The sequence below is a fragment of the Enhydra lutris genome, unplaced genomic scaffold, assembly GCF_002288905.1.
Source record: "Enhydra lutris kenyoni isolate GAN:26980312 unplaced genomic scaffold, ASM228890v2 scaffoldscaffold109, whole genome shotgun sequence".
Taxonomy (NCBI): domain Eukaryota; kingdom Metazoa; phylum Chordata; class Mammalia; order Carnivora; family Mustelidae; genus Enhydra; species Enhydra lutris.
This window is the reverse complement of record NW_019154193.1, coordinates 573117-592235: the sequence shown is the minus strand read 5'-3', so window position 1 is coordinate 592235 and position 19119 is coordinate 573117. Positions and strand designations below refer to the sequence as shown.

The window sequence follows — 19119 nt, the reverse complement described above, 5'->3', positions numbered from 1 at the left end:
AGAGAGAGAGGAAGGGAAGCAGGCTTCCCGCTGAGCAGAGAGCCCGATGTGGGGCTTGATCACAGGACCCTGGGATTGTGACCTGAGCTGAAGGCAGAGGCTTAACCCACTGAGCCACCCAGGCACCCCTCTATCACATTTCTTAATATCGTGTGAAATATTGGCAATTGTCAGATTCAAAGTTCTTTTGGTAATGCTTACTTCCCATGTACTCTGTGCCGAGAACTATTGAGATGCTAGAGAAACAGTGGTCAGCCCTTGTCCCAAAAGCAGTACATATGACTTCAAAGAGTTATCTGTACTCTCTTGTCTTCAGTTCTCTCTCTCTTCCTTTTCTTTTTTTAGGATTTTTTTTTTTTTTTTTTTTTTTTAATTTTAGAGAGCGCCAGGGTTGGGGGTAGAGGGAGAGGGAGAGAGAGTCTCAAGTAGACCCCGTGCTGAGCCCGGAGCCTGATGCTGGGCTCAATCTCCTGACCCTGAGATCACGACCTGAGCTGAAACCAAGGTTCACATGCTTAACCAGCTGTGCTGCCCAGGCTCCCCTTTTCCAATCCTCTCTTGAGCATAAACGGGGCTTTCTCTTCCATCACTCTGCTGAGGCTGCCTTTATCAAGGTCACGAGTTCTCAGTCCTTATCTTACCTGCTCTGCTTACTAGCAGCTCTGACTCAGGTATTGGAAACACTTTATTCACTTGGCTTCTGGGACCTCTCATCAGACACTCACCTTCCCCTTTGCTACCTCTAAAGTTAGCAGACCTTGAGGCTCACACCCTAGGAGATAAATTTAGTCCTATACCTTTATTTATTTTTAATTTTCTTTTAAGGATTTTATTTATTTATCAGAGAGCGAGCACAAGCATGGGGAACAGCAGGCAGAGGCAGAGGGAGAAGCAGGCTCCCTGCTGAGCAATGAGCCCCGGACCCTGGGATCATGACCTAAGCTGAAGGCAGCTGCTTAATTGACTGAGCCACCCAGGAGTCTAGTCCCATACCTTTAAGTATCAGTTACACGTCACCATCCCCAACTTACCCATGGACTACAGACATGAACTGGGTAAAATTGTCTCTTCGACATCTTGACCCGAATGGCTAGTGGTCATTTCATGGTTAATATGTCTGAAATGGGTCTCTTGATTTTTTTTTTTTTTTTTTAAGATTTTATTTATTTTGGAGAAGGAGAGTGAGAGTGTGGGGGCAGGGGCGAGAGAGAGAGAATCTCAAGCAGACTCCAAGCTGAGTGTGGAGCCCAGTGCGGGACTCAGTCTCACCACCCTGACTGAGATTGTGACCTGAGCTGAAACCAAGAGTCGGACGCTGAACTGAGCCACCCGGCCCTCTGGGTCTTTTGATATCTGCCACTCACAAACTTGCTTCTCTGCCAGTTAGCCCCGGCAGTAAATGACACCACCATTCACTCAGTTACTCTAGCCAAGGACCTGCAAATCACCTATGATTCCTTCCTCATTCCTGATGGTGAGTCATCAAGTTCTGTTGGGTCATCCATCAAGGTGTATACATGTCGGACCGCATCTCGTCCTCTCACCCTATGACTCTCTCTGGTCCAGGCCATGGTTGTTTCTTGCCTGAACACCTGTAAAGTCTCCCCAGAGGTTTTCCTGCCTCCTTGCATTCCCTCACACAGTCCATTATCCATGTAGCACGCAGTGATCTTTTAAACCTCAGTGCCTTTGAATCACCTTCGGGACTCCCTGTGGTCTTGTAAGGCCCTACATGGTCTGATCCCTGCCTCCTCCTACATAATCTGCTCTCCCGCTTGCTCATTCCACTTTGCACTGGTCTTTTCCCTATTCTGTACAAGCTTGTACATCTCAGGACCTTTTCAATTGCTCCCTCTCCCTAGCCTGCTCTCTCATATCTTTGCATGGCCACCTCTCCTCATTCAGGTCGGGGCCCCCTCCTCGGGAGGCCTACTCTGACTAAAACAATGCTCTCTTCCCACCTATCCTTAATTTTTCTTCCTCACACTTGGAAGGAGTGTATGTGTGTCTGTTGTGTGCTCATGTTTGTGTGGCCACTAAAAGTGCATTTTTGTTATAGGTGTTTTTGTTTTTGTCTTCTCTGGCAAATTTCATCTGTTTTATTCACTGCTGTGTCTTTAGTACTAGAACAGTGCCTGACACAAAATGGAGGCTCAGTAATTATTGACTGTAAGAACAGAAGACCAGACAGGCACCAAGGAGAGTTTCAGTGTGGTATGGAATTGCTTCGGGGAAACTCAATGAAAGATGTGAAAACAAGTCTAGCTATCAAATAAGTTACTTTTGAACTACTCACACCCTTGCTGTCTTTCATTTGCAGCATTGACTCTAGACCGTTTCTTTTTTTTTTTTTTTTTAAGATTTTATTTATTTATTGGACAGACAGAGATCACAAGTAGGCGGGGTGGGGGGGAAGCAGGCTCCCTGCCGAGCAGAGAGCCCGATGCGGGGCTCGATCCCAGGACCCTGAGACCATGACCTGAGCCGAAGGCAGAGGCTTAAGCCACTGAGCCACCCAGGTGCCCCTCTAGACCGTTCCTTAAAAGGGACTGCAGAAGTAATACCAGTGCAGTTAAGGAAATGTAGAAAAGCATTGGGAAGAAAATAATAAAAATGATCCATAATAGGCCTAAGAAAGAACTACTGTTGATTTTTTTATTGTGTGACTTTGCAGGCTTGTTTTCCCCTATGCTGTTTACATTCTAAGAAATAAATTAGGGGGCACATGGGTGGCTCAGTGGGTTAAGCCGCTGCCTTCGGCTCGGGTCATGATCTCAGGGTCCTGGGATCCAGTCCCGCATCGGGCTCTCTGCTCAGCGGGGAGCCTGCTTCCCTCTCTCTCTCTCTGCCTGCCTCTCTGTCTACTTGTGATCTCTGTCAAATAAATAAATAAAAATCTTTAAAAAAAAAAAAAGAAATAAATTAGAGATTATACTGTATATGCTTTTATTTTAAATTAGTAATATATTGTGAAAACATTTTTTTCCAGGCAGAGGAACTCTTTTTGGAGAACGCAAACTAACTTCAATTATAAACATTGTTGTTACATTTTACTAGTTAGATGATATAGAAAATGTGTTATGTTATCCTTAATCTTATTTTTTCTAAAGAAATATATTCCCACTCAGTTTTTTTAATTAATTAATTTTTTTTAAGATTTTATTTATTTATTTGACAGATGGAGATCACAAGTAGGCTGAGAGGCAGGTGGAGAGAGAGAGAGAGGAGGAAGCAGGCTCCCTGCTGAGCAGAGAGCCCGATGAGGGGCTCGATCCTAGGACCCTGGGACCATGCCCTGAGCCGAAGGCAGAGGCTTTAACCCACTGAGCCACCCAGGCACCCCACATTCATATGCTTTTAATTGACATGACTAACTCTATCCCAAAAGTGTTTAGTTCAGCTCGCATAAAAACTTGGTCTAGGGTACTCATTTTGTTCCTCATGTTGTAAATATATATGTAATTACTGAGGAAATGCCCACAAAAAATTAAATGAAAACAACAGATTACTAAACAGTATAATTAAGAGAAGCCTAATTTTCTCTTCTTTCTTTTTTTTTTTTTAATATTTTACCCATTTATTTGACAGAGAGACAGAGAGGGAACACAAGCAGGGGAGGAGGTAGGAGAGGGAGAAGCAGGCTCCCCACTGAGCAGGGGGCCCGATGTGGGGCTCGATCCCAGGATTCTGGGATCATGACCCAAGCCGAAGGCAGATGCCTAATGACTGAGCTACCCAGGCACCCCAAGGAGCCTAATTTTCTAGAATATGTAGATTAAATATAGGTATAGAGCAGGGATGCATGATAGCAAAATGTAAACAGGTTGGTAGATGGACAGGGGATTTATGTCTTATTTGTGTTTTTCCGCATATTCTGTATTTCTTCGAACAAATTATTTTTTAAGCTACTTTCATACATTACCTGTATAAGAAGTCAAGGAGCATTAGAAGAATTAATTTAAAAATATGATTTCCTTGCCACCTGTCTTCCTGGCATCATTTTCACCTCTTAACCAATTACTTCTGGTATTTTCCTTCATATTTCTAAATAACATAAAATTAGTTGTTGATTTTTTAGGTTTTTAGAATCTGGTAACTTACAGAAGAGTGAAGAGTTAGCGCGGTTTCGGTCGTGTCTTTGTTATTGCGAAATCTATCAGTAGTGTTAGCTGTTGAGCCAAGTAATGTCACGTGATCGCATTTGTATTGTGTGTGACTGTTTGTTTCCTACAGAAGTCCGCGGTGTTTTTGGTGCTTGTTTTTTTTTTAATGATTGTTCTTTTAACCGGAGTACTTGCTCTCCTTCGTTCCTAAGCTGCTCTGGGGTTCTGGGCTGCCTGTCAGCTGTCTGCAGCGTTTGGTCACCTTCCTGTCGTGGGCTTTGTCACTCACCGCCCTTTTTCCGCTGCTTGTCATCTCCCACAGCTTTGATCTCTGTCCTCTCCCTTGATTCTTGTCTCTCCTTTTTTTCCTTGTGACTTTATATCTTTTTCATCCTTTAACTTTGATTTAGCAATGTTTTGGGGGAGAGTAGGGACACGTGTGTGTTCATTCCGGAACGGTGTATCTGCGTGGAGGTGAAGGGTTCTGTGACGACATGGGTGCTGTCCAGGTCTGTTCCTTAGGATGGCGTCTCAGCACTGAGATTCCAGGTCAAAAGCGGCGCATTTTAAGGTAGTTGGTAAATGTCGCAGAACTTCCCTCGAAAGGACTGTATTAATTTACATTTTCTGATCTGTGAATTTATTTGCTTTGTGACTTCCATCAAATTGAGTAATCCCTGTGTGCTTTTGATTCTCAGAATGGGAAGAAGAGTAATCCTCTTGTAGGACTGGTAGGAATATTGAATGAGTTCATATCGACGAAGTGCTGAGAAAATGCCTAGTACAGAGTAGCTGCTTGAGGGTTAACTGGTGTTAGTTCACATTACTGTGGTAAGGCCGTGTGCCCCTTCTCCCCCAAACTCACTGATTTTTATAACCTTCTCCGGATCGGTGATGTGGCAGTGATGCATTAACTAGCATTTCTTGGATAAATGATGAGGTTGATCATTTATTGGTACTGTTTGATAAGAATATTAACTCTATCCTGTCAGGTTTTTTCTTTTCCCTTGCTCGTGTCTATAGAGTTCAGAGTTTGGGGATTTTTTGTTTGTTTGTTTTAAGATTTTATTTATTTATTTGACAGAGATCACAAGTAGGCCGAGAGGCAGGCAGAGAGAGAGAGAGAGGAGGAAGCAGGCTCCCTGCCGAGCAGAGAGCCCGATGCGGGGCTCGTCCCAGGATCCTGGGATCATGACCTGAGCCGAAGGCAGAGAGGCTTCAACCCACTGAGCCACCCAGGCACCCCTGTTTGTTTTAATTAAAAAGTGAAACTGATGTTCGTACAGGTGAGGGACTCATGAGAAGAACAGGCAGTGACCCAACACCAGTAATACTTTCGAGGCCTCTGTGTGTTTGACCCCAATCCCCTTCCCTTTCCCACCCGAGATACTGGTCTGCTGAAGCTTGGGTAGTTTGTGCAGGTCTCTTTTCAAAATTCTTATAAATGGGGCCCCTGGGTGGCTCAGGTGGTTAAGCGTCTGACTCTTGGTTTCAGCTCAGGTCATGCTCTTAGGATCCTGGGGTCAGTCCCCAGGCCCCAGCTCCTGGCCCAGCCGGGGGTCTGCTGGAGATTCTCTCTCCCTATCCCTCTGCCCATGCCCCGCCACGCACGCACGCTCACTCTCTAAAACCAATCTGTCTTTAAAAAAAAAATTATATAAGTGAATCACACAGTATGACTTGCATTTGCCTTTGATCTTTTTGGAGTTAGATCTGAATTCATTTTTGTCTATTTTCTTTGCTTTTATTAATTTTAAATGACTACCTGGAGTTATTTACTTATTTTTTTAAAAGATTTTATTTATTTGACAGAGAGAGAGTGAGTGCACAAGCACGGGGATCAGTAGGCAGAGGGAGATGCAGGCTCCCCAACGAGCAGGGAGCCCAACGCAGGACTCCATCCCAGGACCCCAGGATCACAACCTAAGTCAAAGGCAGTTGCTTAACCGACTGAGCCACCCAGGTGCCCCTGCCTAGAGTTATTTATAATAGCCAATCTAGGCAAGGTGTTCTAGAAGTCGGAGAGAGGCAAGTGAGGCAGAAGTCCTGCTCTTCTGGAGCTTAATGCTTAGAAAGATATTTTTCAATGTTGAAATGAGAGAAATATTCAGCCATCTTTCTTTTTAGTTTTTTTTTTTTCTTTATTCCTAAACTGTGTTGACATAACATTATAATACATCCCGCAGTTAATCTTGGTATGATGTTGGTAACTACTTTCTTAAAGATGGTGACCTGTCAGCGTTATGTTTGTATTGTAAATTAGTATACGCTTGTGTTTTTTGGGGGGCTTTCCATTTGATTCATTCATCTGATGGTTCTTATAACAGTGTGTGATGTTTGAATTCTATGATAGCATATGTTTGAGTTATATAGCAAACAGGTTTCACACATTTCCTCCCATTTTATTTTCACTTAGTCTTTAGCTGAATTTTTTTTTTTAAAGATTTTATTTATTTATTTGACAGACAGAGATCACAAGTAGGCAGAGAGGCAGGCAGAGAGAGGAAGGAAAGCAGGCTCCCTGCTGAGCAGAAAATCCAATGTGGGGCTCGATCCCAGGACCGTGGGATCATGACCTAAGCTGAAGGCAGCGGCTTAACCCACTGAGCCACCCAGGTGCCCCTAGCTGAATTTTTTAAAGTAAAAAATCCCTAAAGTGCTTTGGATTACTAGATTTTCATTATCTTGTTGTTTTTAAAGACTTTATTTGACAGAGAGAGAGCATAAGTAGGCAGAGGGAGAGGGAGAAGCAGACTCCCCACTGAGCAAAGAGCCCACATAGAGCTCTGTCCCAGGACCCTGGGATCGTGACATGAGCCAAAGGCAGATGCTTCACTGACTGAGCCACCCAGGTGCCCCCATAAGATTTTTTTTAAAGAAGTATTAATTTATTTGAGAGAGAGTGAGAGTGCGTGTGTACGCATGTGGGGAGGGGCGGAGGAAGAGCGTCTTGGGCAGACTCAGGACTGAGTGTGGAGCATGACGAGGGGCTTGATCTCATTATCCTGAGATCACGACCTGAGCCAGGGTCAAGAGTCAGAGGCTTAACTGACTGAGCCACCCACGCACCCCTCAAGCTCCGCTTCTGCTTCTAGTTCTCTTGCTGTTCCCACAACATCTGCCGGTACTTCCTCTGCTGGAGTCCTAAACCCCTCAAGGTCATCCGTAGGGTTGGAATCCATTTCTTCCTCTGATGTCTTCCTATGAATGACGAGTGTTCTTAACGGCATCTAGAATGGTGAATCCTTTCCAGAAGGTCTTCAGTTTACTTTGCACAGATCCGTCAGAGGAATCACTGTCTGTGCAGCTAGGGCCTTCTGAAGTCTATTTCTTAAATAAAAAGACTTGAAAGTTGAAATGAGCCCTTGCTGCACAGGCCGCAGAGCGGGTGCTATGTTAGCAGACCTGAACACAGCGGAAGTCTTACCGTCTGTCACCATCGGAACTCTTGGGTGACCCGGTGCCTTGTTAAGAAGCAAATCTTTTTGCTTTTTTTAAAGATTTTATTTATTTATGTGAGAGAGAGAAAGAGACAGAGAGCATGAGAGGGGAGAGGGTCAGAGGGAGAAGCAGACTCCCTGCTGAGCAGAGAGCCCGATGTGGGAGGATCCTGGGACTCCAGGATCATGACCTGAGCTGAAGGCTGTCGCTTAACCAACTGAGCCACCCAGGCGCCCAAGAAGCAGTAGTGTTTTGAAAGGAATCTTTTTTCTGAGCAGTGGACATAAAATATCCAATAAATTAGGGCGCCTGGGTGGCTTAGTGGGTTAAGCCTCTGCCTTCAGCTCAGGTCATGATCTCAGGGTCCTGGGATCAAGCCCTGCATCAGGCTCTCTGCTCAGCGGGGAGCGTGCTTCCTCCTCTCTCTCTCTGCCTGCCTCTCTGCCTACTTGTGATCTCAATCAAATAAATAAAATCTTTAAAAACAATTAAAAAGTCCAATAAATTGTGTTGTAAACAGACGTGCTGTCATCCAGGCTTTGTTCCCTTTCTAGAGCGTGGGCAGGGTAGACTCCGCATAACTCTTAAGGGTCGCTGCTGAGCAGAGAGCCCCATGTGGGGCTCGATCCCAGGACCCTGAGATCATGACCTGAGCCGAAGGCAGAGGCTTTAACCCACTGAGCCACCCAGGCGCCCCAGAAGTTAATGTTTTAAACAACTCATGTGATCTGACACAAAACATGAAGATAGAGCTACTATCTTCAAGATTAAAATGTTCAAATTCTTCATTTTCCAACAATCTAGTCTCTTGATACAACAAACTAGTAGAATGGGAAGAATTTTAAATTTTTTCATTAAAACATGAAGATTATCTATGGGCAAAGAAAAATAAAATTTGGTCATAACTTTATCAATTAATCACGGTTAACTTTAAAAATGAATCTAGTAAGAATTTTTATACCTGTCTTTGTAACTTTATAATTTATGGTGAACACCCTCCTGAGTATTTTTTTATTCACTCTTAATGGTTACAAAGAGTTCCACTATAGAGATAAATTATCTTGCTTCTCCCCAAACTCTGTGTTTAGATAATTAGAGTTTCTTAAATCTAATGTGAATCACTAGACTGTTTCCAGGTGGGTCTGTTTTCGTTTTTGCTACCATAAGCAATACTGGATGAATATACTCACTGTAAAATCCTGATGAACATGCATGAGCACTTCTTTGGGATACACTCTTATAAATGGAATTTGTAAACCAAAGAACATGTGCATGTTTTAAAGCTCCATGGCCTGCGGCCAGATTAGTTTCCAGTTGACACTTCTACCAAGAGGGTATCAATTACCCTTTTCTCCATGTTCTTGGCAACATGTGGGACATTCTTTTTTTTTTTTTTTTAAAGATTTTATTTATTTGAGAGAAAGAGAGAGAGTGAGAGTGCATCCGCATGAGGGAGGGGCAGAGGGAGAAGCAGGCTCCCTGCTCAGCAGAGAGCCCGATGTGGGACTCCATCCCAGGAGTCTGGGATCATGTCCTGAGCTGAAGGCAGACGCTTAACCCACTGAGCCACCCAGGTGCCCCCATCTGGGACATTCTTACCGACATCTTTTTTGTGGTAGCCAGTTTTAAAGATGGGAAGTTGTGTCATTATTTTAATTTGTATATTTATGATCACTAGGAAGATTTACCCTTTTCCCCAAAGTTTTTGCTAATTTACATTTTTATTATTTGCCCATTTTCTTTGTTTTAAAAGTAATTTATTTTCTAATAATAATCGCTATAAAAATTTAGTAGAGAAATGTTAAAACCTTTTGTAAACCTAAATTCTCTTTTCTTTCCTCTAAAATCATCACTGGCATAGGTTGGTGTATATCTTTCTAAACTATTAAACATTAAGTGTACAAATGCATACACAATTAAATGTTACTCATTCCTAGGTAGCTTTCACTTTTTTGTTGTAGCTATATTTTTGAACTTTGTGTATGAGGGAAAATAATTTTTAATCTCTGTAATAAAAAACCTTTATTCTCTTGGATTTTAAACATTTCTATCATCTACAAATAATGGTAACTCTTTCCTTACAGATAGGCATGCTTCTAATTTCTTTTTCATGTGTCAGTATAACAACTACAACTACTAAAACAATGTTTTTTTGTTGTTGTTTTTTAAAGATTTATTTATTTATGAGAGAGAGTGCTCGCACGTGAGCAGGACGAGGGGCAGATGGAGAGGGAGACAAGCAGACTCCCCAAGTGGGGAGCCCAATGTGGGCTCAATCCCAGGACCCCAGGATCATGACGCAATCTGAAATCAAGAGTCAGATGCTGAGCCAGGCACCCCTACTTCAACAATGTTAAAAAAAGTGGGGGGGGGGGCAAATAGGACAACACAAGAATACCTTGTATTATCAAGAATGGTATTGGCTTTGGACAGATTTTTAACAATGTCAAGAAAACACTGTTCTTAGTAAGAGTACTTTTAAAAATAAAGAGTTGGTGGGGCGCCTGGGTGGCTCAGTGGGTTGAGCCTCTGCCTTCGGCTAGGGTTGGGATCTTGGGGTCCTGGGATCGAGCCCCGCATTGGGCTCTCTGCTCAGCGGGGATCCTGCTTCCCCTTCTCTCTGCCTGCCTCTCGGTCTACTTGTGATCTTTGTCAAATAAATAAATAAAGTCTTTAAAAAAAATTTCTTAAAAATAAAGAGTTGGTGTTGAAAGGATCTGGCTTTTAAAACACATTAATGGTGGGTGCCTGGGTGGCTCAGTTGGTTGGGTATCTGCCTTCGGCTCAGGTCATGATCCCAGGGTCTTGGGACATCCCTCATTGGGCTCCTTGCTCAGCAAGGAGCCTGCTTGTCCCTCTGCCTGACTCTCCCCCCACTTGTGCACGATCTGTCGTGCACAAGATAAATAAAATCTTAAGAACAAAACAAAACACATTAATGGTTGGGGCATCTGGGTGGTTCAGTTGGTTAAGCATTCGACTCCTGATTTTGGCTCAGGTCATGATCTCAGAGTGGTGGGATCCAGCCCTTTGTCAGACTCTGGACCCAGTAAGGAGTCTGCTTGGGATTCTCTTTCTCTTTCTCTCTCTCTCTGCCCCCCCCCCAGCTTTCTAAATAAGTAAATAAATAAATAAGAATCTTAAAAAAAATTAAATAGAACACGTTAATGGTTAAAAAAAAAACCCCAATTATAACAGGATATATACTTACGATAATAGATGCTCGTCAGGAACTGTAAAACATGAATGGGAAGAAAGTTAATCATGTTAAACCAGTGGCCATAGACACAAAAATCATTAAAAGTCTATAACCAAAAAGATTTTTGTGTAAGATGGTGAATTAAGTCTATGCATCTAACTTTACTCCTTCCAAATACCCCACTAAACAATAATAAAAGTATTTTTCTCTAAAAGCATAAGCTCCTCAGGATGAAAGGGCAGGCAGAAACAGCTAAGATATACTGGAAAATAATTTACAAGACCCGAGGAAACTGAATCCTAAGCTAGCAATGGAGAGAGCCAAACAACAATAAGCTCATTTATGCTCCAAAGTCCACTACCTTCTTTCCCCTAAAACCCTCAGAAATTGGTGACACCAGATAGCTTTGGAGGTGGAAATGAAGCTGGGGGCAGGGGAAGCGTGGCTAAAATAACACAAACTTTTAAAGTAAGTTTAAGGAGATAGAAGGTAGTGATATAATGCTTTCAGATGTCTGAAGAAATATTATTTCCAACATATAATTCAATACCTAGTCAAGCTATCATTTAAGGGTGAGGTTGGAAAAAATGTTTTAGACATGTAAAGCTTCAAAAAGTATACCTCATGTACTCTTCTTCAGGAAGGTACTAGAACTACTAAGAACATCTCAGTCATCTGAACATATGTGATAGAGATTTATTTTTTTTTTAAAGATTTTATCTATTTATTTGACAGAGAGAGAGATCACAAGTAGTCAGAGAGAGAGGGGGTAAGCAGGCTCCCTGCCAAGCAGAGAGCCCAATGCAGGGCTCGAACCCAGGACCCTGAGATCACGACCTGAGCCAAAGACAGAGGCTTAACCCACTGAGCCACCCAGGTGCCCCTGCAGTAGAGATTTAGAATACGGGTAAAGAATTTGAAATTGAATTAGGGATACATACATAGACAACTAAAAAAACCCGGAGGAGTGGGGTGGAAGGGGAGGAATAGGGTGGCTGGATGATGGACATTGAGGAGGGTATGTGCTATCGTGAGTGCTGTGAATTGCATTAAGACTGATGATTCAGGGCCGCCTGGGTGGCTCAGTGGGTTAAAGCCTCTGCCTTTGGCTTAGGTCATGATCTCAGGGTCCTGGGATGGAGTACCCCATCGGGTCTCTGCTCGGCAGGGAGCCTGCTTTCCCCTCTCTCTCTGCCTGCCTCTCTGCCTACTTGTGATCTCTGTCTGTCAAATAAATAAATAAATAATCTTAAAAAAAAAAAAAGACTGATGATTCACAGTCCTGTACCCCTGAAGCAAATAATACATTATGCGCATATTTTTAAAAAAGAAAACTAAAACACATACACACACAACCAGAACAGTTGTTAATTCTTGGGAAAACAAAAAGTTATGCAGGAAAGGAAAAGTAAACATAGCTTCCCACGTGGCCCAGCTGTGATTTGCTATCACATCATCATACAAACGTAAACTCAGAATCTCAATCTAAAAATATTATCACCAAAGGATAGGGATCAGGAATAGTGTATCACTATGTACAACAAATATTTTAAAATAACAGGACACGGTTCTGCTGGAAATAAACACGAATCAATGGCAGTGGTCCCTATGCCTGAGCCATGAGCTAAGAGTGTCGCAGTGTATGGATTAACCCATCCAGACAGAGCCTACTTTTGGCAACCACTGTTTCAGCTAATAAGACTGTTTTCTTCCCCCATCCTTTTTGGGGATCTGAACATATTTGAATACGTGGCTGGCCTAATCTTTTAAACATATATATACTATGCTTGTGTCAGTATGGATTACTTTTCTCAATCCTTTAAACACGGGACCTCTTGAGGTCCTTTTAAAACAGTCCTTTTAAAACAAAAGCTATCCAAGTGAAAAAGCGGCAGTTTTGAGGTCTGCACTGCTATTAAGTGGCCGTTTTTTACAGTGATTGAGTATTTCTTTTTTTTTTTTTAAGATTTTATTTATTTATTTGACAGAGAGAGATCACAAGTAGGCAGAGAGGCAGGCAGAGAGAGAGGAAGGGAAGCAGGCTCCCCGCTGAGCAGCGAGCCCGACGCGGGACTCGATCCCAGGACCCTGGGATCACGACCCGAGCCGAAGGCAGCGGCTCAACCCACTGAGCCACCCAGGCGCCCCTGATTGAGTATTTCTAACTGGTCGATGCGTTTTGATTAGAATTATAATCTAAAATCACCTGGGTGATTTTCGTAAGCAACAGTCACAGAGCATCCTCTGCTGGTCAGAGAAAAAAAAAAAAACAGGTACTCTCACAATATCCCTATTTACTCCAATCTTTGCGTATGCGTTTGCGTTTCGTGCTTCTGAAATATTTATCTGGCGTACACAGTGCACGCGAAGATTAATGTTAAAGTTAAGATTTTGAGGGGGGAGAAAAAGACCGCAGGCAAGCTTAAAAATTCAAAACTTCGCCTCCCTTCCCGTCTCTTGAGCCCTCCTGGTCCGAGGCCCCTTCTCACGGGTCTCGCGGCAGCGCCCAGCCCTTCTCTCCCTGGGGCCCCGCCCGCCTGCTGGGACCACTGCCTGCTCCCTACACAAATCTGGCTTTCCTTTTCCTTTTCCTCCTTTTTTTTTTTTTTTTTTTTTTTTACGAACTGGGGTTTGGGAATAGAGCCATAGGAGAAAAAAGCCCGGAGAGGCCGGGACGAAGAGAGCGGGGTCAGCGCGCCCAACCCGGCGCCCCGCAGGCCCAGCGAACTCCGCCCCTCGCCTCCCCACGGGCTTGGCCAGGTCCACCGCCCACAGCGCAGCTACGCACGCCCTCAGGCCCGTACTTCGCGCGTTTTCCTGCACCGCTGCGGCCATTTCGCTCAGGAGCTCCTCGACGACAGCGGGCAACGTGGCTCCTGGCAAGGCGACGGCCATGGCGTCCCAGGTACTTAGCCTCCCGGGAAAGCCCAGCAGGTGCGAGGCTCCGACGGCTCTGGGGAGAATTCCCGCCGTCGGAGGCGGGGCCGGGCTCAGGGACGTCGGCGCGCGTCACGCGCATGCGGGCAGCCACGACGCCGCCTCCTCCCATCTCGCGGCCAGACCAATCCGGCGGGCGCTCGGCGTTGGGGGCGGGCCGTCCTGGGACCCGGCCGGGCCTGCAGTGCGCCGAGGACGCCGCGCGAGCATGTACCGGCTCCTGAGCCCGAGCCTGGGCCTAGGCCTCCTGCGGGCCGCGGGGCGGCGGTGCCGGACCTGCTCGGCGCGCCTGCTCCCGGGGCCCGCTGGGGGCCGGGCGCCTGAGGTGGCGGTGCCGGCATTCCGAGTCGCGCCGCGCGGCGGAGGCCCGGGCCTGCTGCCGCTGCTGGCAGGTGAGGGGCGCGGGCCGGGCGGGGCCGGCCGGGCGGGGACCGGGGCGCAGGCCGGGTCCGGTGACCTCAGAGCCCCTTCTCGCAGCGCTCGCCTGGTTCTCGAGGCCCGCTGCGGCAGATGAGCAGGAGGAGCGGCAGGGAGCGGGCGGGGCCGCCGCCGAGGGTGCGGCGGACGAGACCGAGGCCGAGATCATCCAGCTGCTGAAGAGAGCCAAGGTGAGGCGGCCTTTGCGAGCGGGGCCCGTTCGTTGGCCCTGCGGGTACGCAGCGCTCGCTCCAGCTTCCCGAACGCTGGATGGGGGGCTCCGGGGGTAGAATTGCCCGGAATTCGATGGGTCATGGTTGGGGGGGGGGCGGTGTTGGCATCCATCCAGGCTTGTCAGACTCCAGAGCCTGCAGGCAGACCGCTGCAGTCCCCAGTGCAGATGGAGGGGGCACCACGGGCTTCGCTTTTTTATCCAAGCAAAATGAGCGGAAATGTAGTTGCTTTTGTCAGGGAGCCAGCCGGACCGAAGGGAGAATCGGGCACGTATGTGGCGTCCAGAAAATGCACCTGAGTGTTGCTTGTGCACGGTTTGGTTCTGTTCTTTCTCTAAAGCCTTCCTCTTCTCCACGTTCTTTTCTATTTTGTCGTCCTCAGGTTATCTCCTGTCTGCCATCGGGCTCGCTGCCGCCTCGGTGCTAACGACATCAAATTTATATTCCCCGGCTGCAGTGTGCTACTGACATGCCCTCTCCAGTTCGAGGCCTCACCTGCCTCTCACACCTGACTGTTGATCTCAAAAGCCTCCCCAGCACGTTCCTTCACCATCTTCTCCTTGCCACTGTCTACCAGTTTTTGCCTCTGGGAACCTCCTACTCAGTCTTAAAACTTGCGGGTACCTCTCAGTACCCTTCCAGCCCAGCAACAGTTACTCTTGCCACCAAAATCAGAGTATTTCTGGAATCCATCTGCCCTTTTCTTTGTGTCCTCTGCTGTCATCCTGGCCACATTGTCACAGCCTGCCGTCTGGTAGTTTTGCCTGCCCTGTTGCCCCACTCTCCATGCAGCAGTGAGAAACGTAAACTGGGGGCCGCCTGGTGGCTCTGTCCGTTAAGTCTCGAACTCCTGGTTTCAGCTCAGGTCATGATCTTAGGATTGTGAGCTCGAACCCCACTTCCAGCTCCCTACTCCATGGGGAGTCTGCTTGAGAACCCCCTCCCCCGCCCGGCCACGTGCACACTCTCTAAAAATAAATAAATCTTTAAAAAATTATTAAGTCAAAAAACCAAAAATGTAAATTGGATCATACCACTTCTTCGCCTAAACACTTTTGAGTGACTTCCCGCTGTATTTATGATAAAATCCAAACTTATTACCGTGGCCTGCACGACCCTGCCTGACGTACCCCACCCCTGCCTTGTCCACCCATTTAGCAATAATTCTCTGGCTCGCCGGGTCTGCCCTTCACATGTGTTTCCTTTCATCTCTTGAATGGTTCTGGAAAATCCTTCTCTTCAGCCTGCTGGGCCTTTGTTCATCCCCTGCTCTCTGGGTCATTTTCCCCCATGATTCCTGGTTGACTCTCATCCTTCCTGCCTCAGTATAACTGTCACTTCCTCGGAGGGCTTCTCTGTCTCGCCTTTAGAGTGGGGCCCCTTATTGTTATTCCCACTGCTTTCCTTCATAGTTTATATCATTAGTTATAATTAACTTTATTTGTCCTGTAGGATTACCTTCAGTCTGTAGGAGGGGAAAAAAGATGCCAGACAAGCAACTTCCTTAGAAAACAGGGTGCAGTAAATTATTCACGTTCCTGTTGTCTGCATTTGGCCAGAACTTTGTCGTGTGGCTGCAAATACATAGCTGCAAAGGAAGAGGACCTCCCTGTCACCGTTGTAGACCTAAAGCCTGGTGCACAGCTGGAATTCAGTACATATTTGACGAATGAGCGGATAGCTGTCTTGTGTGTATTGGGATGTATGGCCGTACCCACTTCTGTGTGGTAGCACATACATCTGCTTTCTTTACATTTCGTTTTCTATCCCTTTCTTTGTTTTCTCTTTTCAGTTGAGCATCATGAAAGATGAGCCAGAAGAGGCTGAGCTGATTTTACATGACGCTCTTCGTCTTGCCTATCAGAGTGATAACAAGAAGGCCATCACTTACACTTACGATTTGGTAACTCTTCTAACCAGTCTGAGCCACTGATGGTGAAGGGTGGATGTAAGAGAAGGGTTGTTCGCTCTCCTGATATACCCTCCTGACCTTCAGGGTGTTGTGAAGCTCTTTGGGTTTTGTTTTTACTACGTTTTCTTTTGGTTTCGATTTTTATTATATGACCCTTAGGTACTAACATTTTATTACCTTTCACTTACATGAAGTTTAAATCTCAGGCCAAAAATAAATGTCATTAGTATTTGTTTTTTCCAGTGATGAATGGATCCAAAGTTGGTTTTTCATTCGCAGAGATTGTGCAACTATTTACACTCACACAATTGCTGTCCTTCGATTTTCGCAAATTAGTTAAATACCTTTTTCTTGGAACTTTTTTTTTTTCTTATTCAGAGGGTAAAAGCAAAAGGGAGTCATAGCTTAGAAGTTTTGAAATAAGAATGCAGTGCTCTAAACTGAAAAACAATTTGTAATTTGCTTTCAGATGGCCAACTTAGCATTTATACGGGGTCAGCTTGAAAATGTAAGTAAATCACTTTGTGGTATTTTGAGTTTGTGAAGGACTAGCTTCAAGGGAACTCTTTATTAAGAAGGATACAAGCTCAGCCGCTGTAAAAAGGAGACCCCAAAATAGAGTGACTCCAACAAGAGGGTGTATTTCTTTTAATGCATTATTCCAGAGGTAGCGGTGCACTGAAGAACGGTAGGTACCTCTGTTCCATGAAGTGGTCCACAAGCTTGACTTCCTTGTAAGCTGTGTTCTTGTCCACATGGGTGAGCTGGCTCACCCCTAGCCTCCAGGAAGGGGCAGGCAGGCAGCTTCCTTATAAAATAGGATTTAAAAATTGTTCATGTTCCTTCTACTTGCACCCCATGGCCAAGACTTCATCATATGACCGTACCAATTGCAAAGGAGGCTCACCTGTAAAAAAAACCTGAACAGATGTTGTAACTAAAAGGATGGGAGAGTGAATAATTAGGGGATAGCTTGCAGCTTCTGCCACAGTAGCTTTAGATGAAAAGTTAATATCTTTCTTCCTTTTTTTTTTTTAAAGATTTTATTTATTTGACAGAGATCACAAGTAGGCAGAGAGGCAGGCAGAGAGAGAGGAAGGGAAGCAGGCTCCCCGCTGAGTAGAGAGCCCGATGCGGAGCTCGATCCCAGAACCCTGGGATCGCGACCCGAGCCAAAGGCAGAGGCCTTAACCCACTGAGCCACCCAGGCACCCCTAGATGAAAAGTTAATTTCTGAAGTTGGTTTCTACTTCTCACAGGGTAGTTTTTACGGTTCCCAGAGGAGGTGGGGTCCTGGTGTTTTGTCTGTTTTCTCATCACAAGGATATTTTTCTCTGCATATGAGTGTGTATGTTGTTCTACAAGGGAATGTTGCATCAGACTAGTACTTAGAATCCAGGGTCCCAAGTAAAAGAAAAATCTTTTCCTTATGCTTCTAGGCGGAAAAACTTTTTAAAGCAACAATGAGTTACCTGCTTGGAGGGGGCATGCAACAGGTAAGGATGTTGCCTAGGATTGGGCCCTAGCGGAAGAGGTTTTCAAAATAGTTTTGCTTCCTGAAAACTCCACTCAGCCCCCAACATGTGCTTTGGTGAAAAAAGGTGGATTTTTTTCCCCCTCTTGGCCCTGTATAAACTACCAGTCTTTCATTCATGCAAAACGCGGTTGCTGAGAAGTTCAGTTGCCTAATTCTTCCAGAAGGATAAAGACTAAAGCTTTTAGGCTAAAGTCAGTATAGATGTTGATCAGAAATTATCCATGTGGAAATTGAGCTTCTGTGAATTTTCTTCATTTCCTTTTTCCTAACAGGAAGACAATGCAATAATTGAAATCTCTCTAAAGCTGGCCAGTATCTATGCTGCTCAGAATAGGTAAGTAGAGTCAGAATCTAGGTGTGGCAGCAGCCAGGGAGTTGGGCTATGGGCAGAGAACTTTCTAGGATATTGTATCATTTTCATTTAGTTTCCAGTTATCTGGGTCTCAAAAAAACTGGGTATCACACTCAAAGTGTTCCCCCCACCCCATCCTTGAAGTCTTTAGTCTTCTAGTTTTTGCCCTGCTGTTTCCAGTAGCCTGCTGAGTGGGGCAGACAGCCCTCACTCCTTTGGCCACACCGTGACAAAGCTAATCAACTTTTCTGTTCCTGCTTGAACTGGGAAGGAAGGTTATAGTTAGAACTAGTTTAGCTCTTCCTAGAAGAGGAGGGAGCAGTGTAAAAGCCATTGGGGTAATGTACTTTGAAGGAACCATTTTTTGAATATAAGTATCAACAAACCAGGAGGGTAGATACATAGTTGGGTGATGAGGGACTTGATGTGGGAGTGTCTCAGTGGCTAGTCCAGCGGGCAGTGTTTTTAAAGCATGTAAAGGCGATCAGGTGACAAGTTTTAAGAAGGGGAAATACCTCGGAGTAGGGGAGTGAGCTCTGGATATGTAAGACGGAAAATTGGTCTTAATTTAAAAGTATTAGATGAATCTAAATTCTTGTAAAGAAGAATCTTCTGCTACATGGGAAAGGCTTTAGGAAAGAATTTGGATGTGTTCTCATGGTCCCAGGAACACCAATGAGTGAGGCCTGGTGCCTTTCATTCTCTTAAGGTGGGGTTCAAAGAAGAAATAACCTAGAGTGTAAGCAAAGAACTTCTAGAGAGTTATGTATCTTGGAGGGCATTTATGGGAGGACCTGAGAATAGCTTTTAGGTTTTCAGTGCTGTGGTAGTTGTGCACCAGAGGTTTGGAATGATATCAGACCTGATGCTATAACAGGAGTGCTCGTTGAGGTCAGGGTTCCTGGCTCTGGTCCCTGCTGCCCTGGTCACCAGCTCCTTCTCTGTCAGCGGAACCTGCTTGTTGCCTGCATGTGCATGGACACTAGAT

At 45.3% G+C, this 19119-nt stretch overlaps 1 protein-coding gene across 1 annotated transcript in view; it reads left to right on the top strand.

Annotated features, from left to right (window-relative positions):
- Positions 1 to 13864: 13864 nt before the first annotated feature.
- The window catches only part of LOC111139482 (tetratricopeptide repeat domain 19), a 31437-nt gene continuing 26182 nt past the window's right edge, over positions 13865 to 19119 (top strand). Inside the window, exons 1-6 of the mRNA XM_022491751.1 lie at positions 13865 to 14072; positions 14158 to 14288; positions 16123 to 16233; positions 16712 to 16750; positions 17682 to 17738; positions 18052 to 18113. Coding sequence (XP_022347459.1) covers positions 13889 to 14072; positions 14158 to 14288; positions 16123 to 16233; positions 16712 to 16750; positions 17682 to 17738; positions 18052 to 18113 — 584 coding nt within the window. The 5' untranslated portion in view covers positions 13865 to 13888. The remainder of the gene's footprint in view (positions 14073 to 14157; positions 14289 to 16122; positions 16234 to 16711; positions 16751 to 17681; positions 17739 to 18051; positions 18114 to 19119) is intronic.